This window comes from Aotus nancymaae, unplaced genomic scaffold (assembly GCF_030222135.1).
Source record: "Aotus nancymaae isolate 86718 unplaced genomic scaffold, 86718_ANA_hifiasm-v0.15.2.pri h1tg000173l, whole genome shotgun sequence".
Lineage (NCBI taxonomy): Eukaryota > Metazoa > Chordata > Mammalia > Primates > Aotidae > Aotus > Aotus nancymaae.
Genome location: NW_026988588.1, coordinates 1,199,509 through 1,215,150, shown reverse-complemented (window position 1 = coordinate 1,215,150; position 15,642 = coordinate 1,199,509). Strand labels below are relative to the sequence as shown.

Below are 15,642 nucleotides of genomic sequence, written 5' to 3'. Positions count from 1 at the left end.
TTTTGTAGCTCTCCTTGTAGCTATCTTTCATCTCCTTGGTTAAATGCTAAACCTTTCTAAGAATCCTGGTGTGCAGCTGACATAGCAAGTGGTTCCCCGTCTGCCCTGGTGTAAGCACATGAGCTCCTTGCAGAGCTACTCCCAGCTCTAATATACCATGAGTATGTGATTATGACTGTCTAGAATAATAATTATTTGGGATAATAAATTTTAGAGTGGACTAAAGGAATCACCAATTCTTATATTCTATTGTGAACTGTCCATTTGAATTCTTCCAAATGTAAACAAATGCATTTTCCGAATCACACTGTTTTTATAATGCAAGCCCCTCAAACCTCATGATCCCAAATTCCCGGCACCAGCCTGGGAGTGGGCCCCACAACTCCCTCTTCACACCCTCGAAAGGTGTTGGAGGCTGACAGTGTCTTTTGTGGTCACAATTAACTATCATCACAAAAACAAAGGATGTGTTCTGAGGGCCTGCAACATTTGATTGGTCATGCCAAAACTTTTTTAAAATTTCATTTCATTTTATTTTAGGCGTAGGGACACACGTGCACGTTTGTCCCATGGGTATACTGCACCCTGGTGGGGATTCGGCTGCTCGTGTACCCATTGTACTGAGAGCTTATTTTTCAAACCTTACCCCTCTCCTACTCCCCCTGCTTCTCAGGTGCTCAGTGCCTGCTGTTTCCGTCTTATGTCCATGTGGACCCATTGTTTAGCTCCCACTCATAAGGGAAAACATGCAGCTGCTTTTCTGTTTCTGAGTTCATTCATTTAGGATGATGGCCTCCAGCTCCATTCACATTGCTGCAAAGGACATAACTGTACTCTTGTTCATGGATACATAGTACTCCATGGCGTATGTGTGCCACATTTCTTTATCCATCCACTGTTGATGGACATTTAGGTTGTGTCTACATCCTCGCTATTAACATACGTGCACAGTTGTCCTTTTAACATAATGATTTCTTCCTCTGGGTAGATGCCCAGCAGTACAATTGCTGCGTCAAATAGTGGTTCTATTCTTAGTTCCTTGAGAAATCTGTACACTATTTTCCATAGAAGTTGAATTAATTTACCTTTCCACAAACAATGCACAAGCATCCCCTTTTCTCTGCATCCACATAAACATCTTGGGTTTTTTTGACTTTTTAATAACAGCCATTCTGACTGGGGTAAGGTGATAGCTCAATATGATTTTAATTTGCATTTCTCTGATGTTGAGCATTTTTTGCATATGCTTGTTGGCTGCTTGTAGTTTTTCTTTTGAGAAATGTCTGTTCATGCCCTTTGCCCAATTTTTTGAGGAGTTGTTTGGTTTTTTCTTGCTAAGTTGTTTGGATTCCATCTAGATTCTGGATATTAGTCCTTTGTCAGAGGCATAATTTGCAAAAATTTTGTCCCATTTTGTAGGTTGTCTGCCTACTCTGTGTGTGTGGGTGTGGGTGTGTGGGTGTGTGTGTGTGTGTGTGTGTGTGCTGTGCAGAAGCTTGTTAGTTTAATTACGTCCACTTTGTCTATTTCTGGGTTTGTGCATTTCCTTTTGGATTCTTCATCATCAATCTTTCACCTGGGTCAATGTCCAGAAGTTTTTCCTAGGTTTTCTTTCAGGATTTTTATAGTTTCAGGCCTTGTGTTTAAGTCTTTAGTCTATCCTTGATTAATCTTTGTATATGGTGAGAGATATGGGTCCAGTTTCACTCTTCTGCATACGGATAACCGATTTTCCCAGCACCCTTTATTGACCAGGATGTCCTTTCCCCACTGTCAGCTTTGTTGAGAATCCGATGGCTGCAGGTGTGCCACTTTCTTTGTGGGCTCTCTACTCTGTTCCGTTGGTCTCTGTGTTTGTCTTTGTATCAATACCATCCTGTTGTTACAATAGACTTGCGGTATAATTTAAAGTCAGGCAGTGTGATGCATCTGGATCTGTTCTTTTTCTCAGGACTGCTTTGGCTATTCAGGCTCCTTTTTGATTCCATATGAACTTCAAGTTTGTTTTTTGTAATTCTGTGAAAAATGATGTTGGAATTTGATAGAGATTGCATTGAATCTGCTGAGTGTTTGGGGCAATATGGGCATTTTAGAAATATGGATTCTCCCAGTCCATGAGCATGGGATGGTTTCCATTTATCTGTGTCCTCTACAGCTTCTTTCATCAGTGTGTTCTGCAGCTCTCCTTGCAGCTTTCATCTCCTTGGTTAAATGTATTCCTAGGTATTTTATTTGTGTGTGTGTGGCTACTGTAAATGGGATTGAGTTATTCATGTAGTTCTCAGCTTAAACATTATTAATGTATAGAAATGCTACTAAATTTTGTACATTTATTTTGTATCCTGAAACTTTACCGAAGCCATTTATCAAGTCGAGGAGTCTTTTAGAGGAGTCTTTAGGGTTTCCTGGGTATACGTACATTTATGTCATCAGGGAGCAGAGATAGTTTGACTTCCTCTTTTCCAGTTTGAATGTCTTTTATTTCTTTCTCTTGCCGGATTGCTCTGGTTAGGACTTCCAATATTATTTTAAGCGGAAGTGGTGAGAATGGACATCGTCTTGTTCCAGCCCTTAGGGAAATGCTTCCAACTTTTCCCCATTGGGTACGCCGTTGGCTAGGGGTTTGCTATAGATGACTCTTATTATTTTGAGGTATGCGTCCTCAGTGCCTAGTCTGTTTGATGGTTTTTATCATGAAGGAATGCTGGATTTTATCGAATGCCTTTTATACGTCTATTGAGATGATCATATGGTTTTTGTTTTTAGTTTCTGTTTGTGTGGTAAATCACACTTACAGATTTGTAGATGCTGAATCATCCTTGCATCTCTAGAATAAAACCCACTTGATCATGACGAATCATCTTTTCAATGTGTTGCTGAAATCCCGCGTGCTGAGTGTCTGCCACATTTGACAGGTCATGCTAAAACTTCTACACGCGCCGTCTCCACTGATCCAACGAGGCCCGTGTGGTAGTTTCCCTTTATGAACTGCGTGACGGCCCAGTCTTACTGTGAGCACGCGGCCACTGGAATCCACCTCTGTGCCCCAGAGACAAGGAGCCCATTCACCAATCTGTGCCATGAGCTTTGGAGACAGCTTCCCGAGAAAAGACAGGGACAAAATGCAAAAGCGGGAACCGGGGGAAAGCTCAGTGTGCCTGCTCCGGGGCTCACAGACAGAGGGGATGGCTCAGAAGGCGGGCAGCAAAGACAGAGCTGCCCATCCAGTGGGCTAATCAGGTTTTAGGAGCCTAACCAAAGTCAGACTGACTTTTTAAAATGTATTTTATCGTGTATGTTTCAGGTGTACATCCTGATGTTTTGTTACACTTATACTTAGTCAGGTAGTTACCACAGTCAAGCAAATTAACACCCACACCTTCCACTGCCTTTCGTGTGGGAACAGTCACTGCCATCTTCCCTGCTGGCCGGTGGAAATACCTAGACTCAGGGTGCACAGAGAAAGAGTGGGGGTTTGGGACACAAGCCAGGGGCTAACTTCCACGAGGCAGCACGAACAGGGGAGGCAGAGAGTCCCCCAGCTCCCTGCCTCACCCCAGGCTGTGGCCAGTTGAGGAGAGACCCTGGTGAGTGCAGGAATTGAGCTCTGAGACCCACCAAGCAGGTGCGTCAACAGTAGCTTTCCAAGTCTCCACTTAGAGGCAGGGGCTTTTCTGGTCTCCTGGCTTTTTATCTGTAGGTTGTTATATATGATGACTGAGCATGAGAAAGCTGTTAATTACATGGAGAAAAAAATGAGAATAATTTCCTGGGTCAGGGAGGGGAGTGTAACATATTTAATACCTTCGGTGTAGAAGGAAAAAAACGTTAATTTGTAAAATCAGCGTTAAAACCGTGAGTGGTTCACACGCAGTCGCTACAGCAGGAGGCCGGCCGGGGCCAGCACATGGGCCTGAGCACCTCCATCTTCCAGCAGCCTCAGAGCCCAGGGTACCATTCCCCGAGGGCCAGCTCCCAGCCCTGCCCAGCCTGGCCCCACGACTGTCACAGGGCCACAGGTCACGGCAAGCTTGGCTCTCACCACTCCAAGCCCAGCCCCATGACTATCACAGGGTCACAGGTCACAGGGCGAGCTCAGCTCCCACCCTCACCCAGCCCAGCCCCATGACTGTCACAGGGTCACAGGTCACAGGGCAAGCTTGGCTCTCACCACTACCCAGCCCAGCCCCATGACTGTCACAGGGTCACAGGATCACAGGGCAAGCTCAGCTCCCACCCTCACCCAGCTCAGTCCCATGACTGTCACAGGGTCACAGGATCACAGGGCGAGCTCAGCTCCCACCCTCACCCAGCTCAGCCCCATGAGTATCACAGGGTCACAGGTCACAGGGCAAGACCGTCCCCATGACTGTCACAGGGTCATAGTGTCAAGATTTCTCCCACTGGGCCTGAGGCATCAAAAAGCTGAAGCCTGTTTTTCCCTTCGTCTGCCTCAGGCACCTGCACCGTTACCTGACTCGGTAGGTTCTGGAGGGAGGCATTGTTGTGTGTGGAGGGGCTCGTGCTGCTCTCAGCCCTTCTGAGGGAGCAGAACATGCTCAAGGGGGGAGACACGACCCCCCGCCACAGCTCGAGACTCGCAGACGTGAGGCCCTGGAAACCCTTGTTCCAAGTGCCATGGAATTCCTGCAAAGTGCACGGAGAAGCACAGGGAAGAAGACGAGCAGGGAGAGAAACTGGGCCCAGACAGAGAGAAGCAAGGTGGGCGGGGCACGGGTTGAGGAGGGTGAGGAGTGTCTGCCTCGCCATTTCCCTGCTGGGTTTTAAAAATGCGTCCGATGTTCACCCACGGCTGACTCTCGCTTTGCCCATTAGATGTGCTGCCTCCGTCCGTCCCTTTAAGAACCTTACAAGGCAAATATTTTTTAAATCTTCATTTTCTGTCTTAAAAAATCAGTTGGCGAGACTGAGTGACATGCCCAAGGTCACACACCCTGGACGATGGAGCAGAGCCCGGAGCAGCCACTGCACCCCTAGACCCCACAGCTCCGTGCAGAGGCCACTGCTGGGAAATGGGAATCAGGGCCTGTGGAGAGGAGTCCAAACCCGAACTGGGTGATATCACCCCCAGAGGGCCCAGCTGGTGTGTCCAGGGCAGGGCCCTGAAGTGTGCCCTTATGATCAGTTATTGATTATTATGAAAGAGGCCCTCACACCAGCATCTGACACTCCTGGTTTATGCCGGGGAAAGCTTCAGTTCTGACAGTCACAGGACACTGAGTCAGGAAGAGGCATTTGGTACAGGTAGAGATAAAGTGTTGCTCTGTAGGTTCCAATCTGAATTCCAGCAGCCACTGTAATCACACTGACAGGCTTGGCCATCCCCACCTTGACAGAAATCAATAAGAAATTACAGAGTACCCGGCAGATTTCTACGCAATCTGGTCTGGGGTGAGGGGGTCGATCATGTTGGTTTTTTGCTCCATCTTTAAGTTCAATTTGGAAAGTCACATGGTTAATCGCATTTGCTACCCCTCGGCCTGAAACACACTACACAGTGGAGCTCAGTGCTACGTGTATACCCAAAGTGCATAATGATTAACAAAAGCATTTGCACTCAGCACTTTGTCTTTGGAAGGCAACAGTTTCTACTGCAATCGACTGTAAGTGAATGTCACGCACCTGTGACTTATCAAGTTCCCAGATCCACATTTTGAACAAAATTATCTCCCCAGACCTAATACTTTTTTAGCCACAATTGCCAGAGAAAACAACAGAACCACCTCACAATTCAGAAAATTCAAATGAGAAATAGAGATTTTAGCGAACAGAGAGCACTTTCAAAGCAGAGCCCAGAGCCTTCTTGCAGGAGCACCCCTGTGCGGTGATAGTTGAGGCCAAGAGATGGACGTTTTCACCCCAAGCCGAACAGGCAGGCAGCATGCAACCTGAAAAGAACATTCTCCCATGTCACGATACCTCACGAAGACACCTGATTTTGAAAGGCGTCTTTTGTGCCTTTGAAATTGTATGTTTTTATTATTCTCCAACAACAGTGTCATAAGCTGTGGGGCAGGGAGCATGGGGCTGGGCCAGCCAGGTCTTGTTCCTGCTTGGTTCTCAGGCCACGTGGAAAGCAGGTCCACGTGTCAACATCCAGCCACAGTCAACTTCTATTTCCAAGCTGTGGGTTAGCTGTAAAATTGCCTCAAGTTTCCACTTGCTTAATGAGAAAAAACTCATCTACACCGAAGAGCCTCTTCCCACAGACAAGGCTGACGAGCAAGGGGAAGCCTCTGTGTTCTCCCCAGGGACAGGTCACCGTCCGGTCAGGGGCAGCCTGTGGGCTCAGCTTCATCGTCCTCTTCCAGAGAGCCCGGGAAAGGGTGTTATAGAGGCCAAGACAGTGATGGAACTAATCCGTTTCCATCGAATCAGCTTTACAGCAACAACACAGACGAGGCTGATCTGAGATGCCTGGGACCGAGCTGCACCTCGACCAACCAACAAACTGCAACCTCAGTAAAGGAGCCTCCTTACTGAGCAAACCGGACACTAATACCCTCCCCAGGGCAATGAGAAGCAGCAAAGTCCAGGTTATGCATGAGCCAGGCCTCAGAGAGGGGCAAGGGCACAGCTCACTACCGTAATTCACAGAGTATTTTGTAGTAAACCTGCATGGAACCTTCCAGAAGCACATTCACCGTGAGGGCAGTATGGACCGGGCAGGTCATGGGACCATCCATGGCTGAGATTCCCTAATGGAACAGCTTTGCCAGAAAACAGTGGTCCATCATGGTCAGTCCAGAAAAATTAAATCGTCTTCAAATGCATCCATCACTCCAGCTAGTGAATGATGATTTTGCTCAATTGACTTCAGAGCATTTTCTGCGAAAGCAATAAAGCACTGCAGACACAGGCGAAGCCGCCCCGGCCCCTCACTGCGCTTCCCTCCTGCACTCCGCAGGGGATGCCGGACTGGATCTTTATAACCCACGCATCAGCACCCTTGTCACAGACGGATGATTGTGTTAAGAATATAGAATGTTGGTGTTCTTATAACTTATATCAATAAGATCCCACCCTATGGGTTATTTTGCAAGTCAATTTTGTTATCTAGCATGCTATTTCTTGAGATTCATCTACACTGAAGCATATAGATATAGTCCATTAGATGCAACCGCTGTATAGTATTCTGTAGTGTGGTTATTTCTCTGATGAGTCAGCATTCCTCTAACCGTAGTAACTTGCGCGCTTCCAAACTTTTCAGTTTTGTGAAAGTATGCTGCAGCGAACATCTTGTTCAGCTCTGCCTCAGTGTGTGAAGGTTTCTCTAGGATACATCTCCAAGGGCAGAATTGCTGAGTAACGTGTGTGTTTCTTTATTCATACCCGATGCTCCCAAAATGCTTTCCAAAGGAGCTGTGCTTGTGCTCGTGACCACCAACCTGCAGGACATACCCTGAAAACACTGGGACATTACAGGCCTTTTTAAAGTGTTTGCCTGTCTGATGAAGGTGGCAAGACTCCCAGGGGCAGAAACGAGGCGAGTGGGCTGGGTACCCGCCAGGGACCAGCTTCCGGCCCATCCGGGCTGTACTCATGCCTTCCTCCCTACGTCTGATTTAAAGCGAGAGAAAAGTGACTCTTCCTTTCACTTAACACTTAAGGGCCATAGCAGGGGTATTAAGTGGCCTGGTTTTACTGCTGGGGCTTCTCAGGGAGGCCTGAGCAGAGGGAAAGAGATGGAGGACTGGCCGGTCGGCAGAGCAGTCAGAACACACACAACACTTACTAAGTTTGCTGTCGTAAATAGGTGCAGTTCATGACACCCCAAGACAGTCACCATAGTAACATCAAAGATCACTCATCAGAGGGCACCATAATGGGTATCATAATGGGAAAGTTCGAAATATTTTGAGAATTACCAAAATGTGGCCAGGGTCGGTAGCTCATGCCTATAATCCCGACACTTTGGGAAACTGAGGCGGGTATATCACCTGAGGTCAGGAGTTCAAGACCAACCTGGCCAACATGGCAAAACCCCATCTCTACAAAAATACAAAAATTATCCGGGCATGGTTGCACGTACCTGTAATTCTAGCTACTCAGGAGGCTGAGGCAGGAGAATCACTTAAACCTGGAAGGCAGACGTTGCAGTGAGCCAAGATTGCACCACTGCACTCCAGCCTGGGCAACAGAGTGAGATTATCTCTCAAAAAAAAAAAAATTACCAAAAATGTGACACAGAGGCATAAGGTGAGCACGTGGTGGGGGTTAAGTGGTGCCGATAGAGTTACTCAACTCAGGATTGCCACAAACCTTCGATGTGTAAATAACACGATACCTGGGAAGCAAAACAGCGAGGTGTGCCTGTATTTGAATCATCTCTGGATTACTCACAATGCCTCATACAACGTCAACGCTATGTAAACCACTGTTACACTGTATTGTTTAGGGAATCATAGCAAGAAAAAGTCTGTATAGGTTCCGTAGTGATTCATCGGTTTTTTCCAGAATATTTTCTCTCCGCAGTTAGTTGAATCCGCAGATGGGGAACTCAGGAATACAGAGGACCGACCATATTTACCAAACGGGTGTGCCCAGCCTCTGGGGGAAAGGCCAGGGACTCACCCAAGGCCACAGTGCGTCACCCGGGCGAGCTCCCACCGTTCACTCCTGGGACGTTCAGGAGACACCACCTGTCTCGCCTCTGGTTGTGAATGAGGAAGTAGAGTTTTGGGGCTGGATGCCGAGAAGCATGGACCCCCTGCGCCTCAGTACTGGGGGCATTGGGTACCGGGCCTGGAGGTCCCCGTAGCAAGTGGGAAGGGGACACTCGACCACACCACCTCAGGAAAGGCCTCTCTGACTTTTGACCTTGCCCAAAACTCATAAAAAGTCAGGGCCACTTGTGTGTTAGGGGCCAGCACGGCCGCACTGAGAACAGGGAGGAGGACAGCTCCGCGCCACAGGCCTTCAGCAAGCGCCGCCAGGGACACCGCACCGCTCCTCCGCGTGGGCCACCGGCGCCCAGGGGGTCGCTCCCTCCTACCCTACTCCCTCTGGCGGCCACGGTCCTTTCTCAGGCCTGGCCTGGGGGCGCGGGCGGCCAGGGCACCGGGAGGGGGGCGATTCCCGCCCTGCAGCGCAGTCCCTAAGCCGGTGTCTGCCGCTCCCACCACCTGCCGGCCCCGGGTCTGACCGCTCTGTTCTTCCCTCCAGGTACCAGCAGCGCCGACGTGAAGGAGAACCGCGACGTGGGCAACCTGGCGGCGCGGCCACTGCCTCCCGGGGACCGGGCCCGGGCGCCTGGCGCGAAGAGGAAGCGGCCGCTGGAGGAGGGGAACGGGGGCCGCTTGTGCAAACTGCAGCTGGTCTGGAAGAAGCTGTCGTGGTCGGTGGCGCCCAAGAACGCGCTGGTGCAGCTGCACGAGCTGAGGCCGGGCCTGCAGTACCGGACGGTGTCGCAGACTGGCCCGGTGCACGCCCCGGTCTTCGCGGTGGCCGTGGAGGTCAACGGGCTCACGTTCGAGGGCACCGGGCCCACCAAGAAGAAGGCCAAGATGCGCGCGGCCGAGCTGGCGCTCAGGTCCTTCGTGCAGTTCCCCAACGCCTGCCAGGCGCACCTGGCCATGGGCGGCGGCCCCGGCCCCGGCACGGACTTCACCTCCGACCAGGCCGACTTCCCCGACACGCTCTTCCACGAGTTCGAGCCCCCGGCGCCGCGCCCCGGCCTCGCGGGAGGCCGCCCCGGGGACGCCGCGCTGCTCTCCGCGGCCTACGGGCGGCGGCGGCTGCTGTGCCGCGCGCTTGACCTGGTGGGCCCGGCCCCCGCGACCCCCGCGGCCCCGGGCGAGCGCAACCCCGTGGTGTTGCTGAACCGCCTGCGCGCCGGGCTGCGCTACGTGTGTCTGGCGGAACCGGCCGAGCGGCCGCGCGCGCGGAGCTTCGTGATGGCCGTGAGCGTGGACGGCAGGACGTTCGAGGGCTCGGGGCGCAGCAAGAAGCTGGCCCGGGGTCAGGCCGCGCAGGCCGCGCTGCAGGCGCTCTTCGACATACGGCTGCCGGGACACGCGCCGGGCAGGGCCAGGAGGACGCCGCTGCCACAGGTGAGGGGCGCGGGGGGCGCGGGGAGCCCGGCCTTTCCCTGGGAGGAGCGGGTGTCCAGGCTTCTCGGGGAAGGAGCGGTCGCGCGGGACGGGAGGGGAGAGAATGTCCACCCTGCCCTGGCCCTGGCAAAGGGACGGAAAAGCTCGTGGCGCCGGCGGTTTTTAGGGTGATGCAGCCACCCGGGAGGAGACGGCGAGGCCGGTGCAGCTGCTCAAGGTGGGAGCGGCCGGGGCGCGTCTGTCCACACCTGGGCGCGCTCTGCGGGGAGGGCGGATCCCGGCCAGGCCCCGTCAGGGACTGGGTCTGTACGCGGTGGGGTCGAATGGTCGCGCCGGGTAAGATCGGGGTCGCGTTTTCAACCAGGGAGGCTGGAGAAGGCCGAGCAACAGTGAACCGTCCCACTGGGGCCGGCGGCCTGTGCCTGGGTGCAGCCGGGGAGGCCACCCAGCCCCGCAGGACCCAGATTGGGTTCCTGGTCCAAGAGAGAATTACGCGGGGAGGCAGAGGAAGCCAGACCGCGAGTGGGGGGCTGAGCCTCGCTCTGCCCGGCAGGACCCCCGTCCCTTCATGCACAGCTGCGGGTCCTTCTTCCCTGCGTTTACCTTCACTCCTTCCAGAAAGTTCTTAGCTCTGTGCGTTACCAGGTTCTTGGCGTCTTGAACGAAGAATTGGACAAACGCACAAAGCAAGGAAAGAATGAGGCAACGGAAGCAGAGAGTGCTTGAAAATGAAGGCACTCCACAGGGTGGGAACTCCAGAGTCCCTTCCAGAAGTTTCTGGGGTTTAAATACCCTCTAGAGGTTTGCACTGGTTACTGGGGGTAGGCCCTATGTAAATTGCGAGGACGTTTCCTGTCACAGCTGAAGTTTTTCCATTTGATTTAGTTCTGGGAAATAATTGTGAACCGGCCTCCAGACCCTACTCTCCTGCCTTATATCTGTCAGAAACTATTCTGATGCCATTTAAAACAATCTTATCCTGCCAAGTCTTGCAATGGCTGATTTATGCAAATTATCTTTTCTCTTATCATTTTCAGAATTATTTGTGGGCATCACTAATGTAGCAGATACAGAAAATTATCTTTATTCATTTTGGCATCAATCAAGGAAATAAACATTTCACATAGTTAAAAGGCACTTAGCCCAATGCGGGGGCCGTCGTGAGTGTGCAGTAATTGTAAGTTATGGCTGTGATCGCTACCAGCCTTACATGGCAGCACCTAGGATAGAACCCGTTATTTTGCCTTTGGAGATCACAAATCTCTTCATGAACGCAGGGTCCCATCAAACCTCAGACGCCACTCGGGGAGACTACAGGGTGACACAGACCACGTGCAGGTGACAGACCACGTGCGGTGTGGCCCAGCCCCCATCCTGAATTGTGACTGGGTTCCAGTGCTCACTTATTCACCTGTCAGCCAATGCTTGTTGGACCCTTGGCCAGCGTGGGGTAAGGCACACCTCTGCCTTCTGCCTCTCAGGGAGCCATTCATTCATTTTCAAGTACTTATGGAACATCCGGTGGTCATTTGAAGGAGTGGGTTGGAGGGATTTAGACCACAGTCTCTACCAGTCCTGCCATCCAAACTCACCCTCAAATAAAAACACAACCTAAATAAAAACAAGGCGGCAAACAGCAAGGACAGCTTCCACGTAAGTCCCTGGCACGACGTCCTCACGAGGGCGCTGGGGCCGGGCTCGGTGTTCCTTACGCCTTCTTATTGCCCTCTCTCTTCTCTTTTCACCATTTCTCCACTCTCTGTAGCTTAAACTTGCCAGCGACTGTCCTGGAAGCCACTTCACCCCTGCAGCCCCAGGTGGGGGGTGGGGGGTGGGAGGAGGGCTGGGAGAGAGCCCTCCTGAAGCTGCCCATGACCTTGGCAGGCTCGGGTCTCCTGCCGCCTTCTCTGAGAAGCCCTGGCACCCGTGGTCTGGGGCGTGGCCCCGTTGCTGGGATACCTTGCTCACCCAGCTGGACCTGGCACTCTTCTGTTGAATCTGTTAAGCAGGAGACGTCCCTCCGCCCCTCCCTTGCCCTCTCCTGCGTCCTACTCATGTGAAATGTGAAGGATGTCAGTGAATTCTGGCTGCAATGCCTTTTTCTTTCATGTTGTCAGCCCTGAGCGCTCACGATGGAGAAACCAGGCAGTGCTACTACTTTGTAATAGTCATTTGACCCAGAATGCAGCACATCAGTTAGAGCCATGGTCGCTAAATTATTTTTCTCTGACAGTCCCTAACCACCCCGACTGGATGATGAAGGGCGCACAGCAGCGCGAGGGTTTCGAGCCATTCATCACTGCTCTGCACGCTGCGTCCCAGGAAACCATTCCCCTCCCTCGTACCCCTCCCCACATGCACCCACAGCTGAGCGGGGGCTGGGAGGACAGTGGGACTCAGGGCCAGGAACCTTCAGCAGTTTATTAAATTCAAACCCTATTCTGGATGTGATTCAGGGGAAAGAAATGAAAAGATTTCAGAAATTGCTGTAAATGTGGCTTTTCCTCCTTGCTCTGTCCCAGTCTCCCTCCCAACCCCCATCTGTGCTTCATGGACCCCCGTCTACACAGCTTGCTTCCTATTCACGCAGACCCTTGGTCCCACCACATGGTGGCTCTGGAGCTGAAGTTCCTGAAGGCCCTGAGCCCCTGGCCCTCGTCTGATGGCCCTATTAGCACCTGTGTCTCAAGGGCAAGCTGTGCATTTTCCTGGGCTGTGTCCCACACTCCGAAAAGGGCAGGCCTACCTCTGGGGAGAGACCACCCTGCCGGAGTCCATCCAGGTAGCCTGGAAGCAGCACCGTCTGCAGGAATGAGGCAGTTTCTACACTTGGGGGCCGGCCCCAGTGCATGGAGTTCTCTGCCCACAGTCCCAGCTCACCCCATGCAGGGCTGGCTTCCACGTACAGGACAACAAACCCACCTCTGGATCCACATGGTGTTTCCAGAGAAGCCAGCAAAGGTGCTGCGCATCTGCTCGGTGTTCTCCACCGAAGGCCAACTCCTTCTAGTGAAGCTTCAGAACCATCCTGGAGGGAATCTCTCCTTTAAGTAACAGTCAACGAAAAAAGTTTCCACTGTGATGATAGTGCATGTCAATCATTTGGATTACAAGTCATTTGCGTAGCGTGCTTAGACACCACTGAGGAGCCTACTGCAAAGACCCAGTGGGTTCTAGAGGGAGGTCAGCGGTCTCCACTTCCAGCTCGTCGGGTGGTCAAAGCCCCGCGCTGCTGAGAGCCGGTGCGGCTGGAGCCTGTCAGGTGACGCTTACAGCCTCAGCCTGGAATGACGGGGTCTGCCGGGGCAGCTCTCAGGAAGCAGAGCCTCCCAAAAGTCCCTCAGAGACCCGAGTAGTGTTCCTTTCAGGGTGATCATTGTGGTGCTGCTTGGGATTCACAATGTCAGCTTCCTTATAAACACGTGAAGTCACTCCCCGGTGATAAAGATGACGTACTACAGACTTTTGTGCCATCTGGATCTTGAAAGAGGAGGTTCAGAAGCAGGATATTCTCATAAAGATTAAAATCACAGGTGTGGCTTCTCCGTATCTAATTTTCACTATTTCCTGCACCCAGGAGTGTTTCTCAGAATCAGACTCATCAAACCCTTCAGAGTTAGCCAGAGTGACAAAAGCAGGCCTTTATCAGATTCCTTAGAACTCATACCAGATCTAAACAGGGAGGGTTTATGGTGCTGGCAGAGGGCTTGCAGGCCAGGCTTCATCAGTATCAGCTGCTAGGGGCAGCGCCTGCTAGGGTGCACCTGCCTGGCCCAGTGCAAAGCTGCTCATCTGCAGCCCACTCCAGACTCCTCTAGGTTAACTGGGTACTCGGAAGTTAGTATAAGACTATGTCAGGATGTAAATTTGCACTATCTGGAGGCATCATCATAAAAAATGATAAAATCACAAAACGTACATCTCTCTTCAGTCACCTGCTTTGAAGCAGGAATGATCCCAGCAGCTGCTTTCTCTCGGCACCTCCCCTTCTGGGTTTTGTGGCCACACACACCATCCTGTGGTCCATGCAGGAAGGCAGGCTGCTCTTTCAGGGAAGGAAAAACACCGTCCTGCAGATGCAGCCATCCCCAAACCTTCTGACTTTCTTCATGTCCTGGGTCTGTGAAAGAGGTGCTGACGGCCAGAACAAGAGCGAGAGGCCACTAATTGCCCTTACACTTTAAAAAACTTTCAGAAAATCCCTTCTTAATGAGGCACCAGAGGCTTTGTAGATGCTTAACAATACATTTATGCATTTATGCAATGTCAATACAATGTATGTTACATATTTCCACAATATCCATATGTACAATGTATATGCAATTGTGATATATGTTTACACGATGTATATACAACGTACAGCATGCCTTATGCAGTGTACATGCAACTACAATATATGTTTACACAATATGCAGTGAGAAGACGCATTTCTATAATAGCTTCTGCCACCCTACTTTCTACTGAAACTTGTTAGGTGAAATTGTATAAATGCATAATTCTAAGACATAACTGATATATTTAAGCCCGTAGGTTCCCAATACCATGTTTGGAATTTTCGGATATGGTTAATGTGACTGCTCACTAGTTAAGCAGGGCCTGAGCCAAGCTTCACCATTTGTCTGTATTTCATGGGCATGATTGCTGATGATGACAATAGTGCCATTACCAGCTAATATTGCCCAGGCACTTAATCTGGGTCACACATTAATCTAAGTGCTTCACATGCACAGTAACCCTCATTTAAAAATTGTAGGTCCATTTTACAGAGGAAGACATTGCGTTTCCAGAGACCTGAGTCCTGTGCCCAAAGTCTAGTCGCTGAGGGTGGAGTAAGTGAACAGTTGCAGACAGGCGGGCTCAGCTTCGTGGGCTGGGGCTCATCCTCAGGACTCCAGTCTGCCCCATCCTTCCAGCCCCCAAGGGCTTTAGGCTGATGAGGGACACAGAACCCTGTTAATTAAAATAGAGGTCTGAGATTTAGCACAAGAGTGACACAAAAAGTGTTTGTTATTCTAAACAGGGAGAAACCATGGTGGGCTGACTGGCAGGGAAGAGTTGATGGGCTTTGAAAGACTGCAGAGTCGACTGTGTTGGGGAGGTGGGCAGTCACAGGAGGGACACCCACCTGGGCATCATGTCCCGGCGGTCAGAGACCCCTGAACGCACAGGAGCCTCGTGGGAGCCCTCAGAGAGGTGCAAGCTGGAGCGGGTCGGGCTGCAGGGGCTTCACCGCCCTCCTGGGCTGGTGCTGCCTTGGGCACCTCCATGGAGCTCAGAGGCCACGTGGGCCTCGCTCCCCATGGGAAGGTGGCTCTGTAAGCAGAGAAACCTCGGCCTCCCTGGGGTGGACATCAGGCTCCATTAGGAGCCCCCTTCCTTTGGGATTCATTGTTACACTGCAAAGGACAGAGACAGCTAAAGGAGACAGTAACTGGGAAAAGCCAACGTTTAAATGAGCTGGAGAAAGAAAAGAGCTGCATCCAAGAGAGGAGAGAGGACGTGAGAGAGCACGTGGGGTGCTGCCTTCCGCACCCCGGGGACGCCCAGGAAAGCCCTGTCCCCGAGCCCT

General features: G+C 51.5%; 1 protein-coding gene across 1 annotated transcript in view; it reads left to right on the top strand.

Moving 5' to 3' along the window:
- ADARB2 (adenosine deaminase RNA specific B2 (inactive)) overlaps window positions 1-15,642 on the top strand; it is a 485,894-nt gene that overhangs the window by 326,609 nt on the left and 143,643 nt on the right. Inside the window, exon 3 of the mRNA XM_012466970.2 lies at window positions 9,187-10,073. Within this exon, the coding sequence (XP_012322393.1) occupies window positions 9,187-10,073 (887 nt within the window). The remainder of the gene's footprint in view (window positions 1-9,186; window positions 10,074-15,642) is intronic.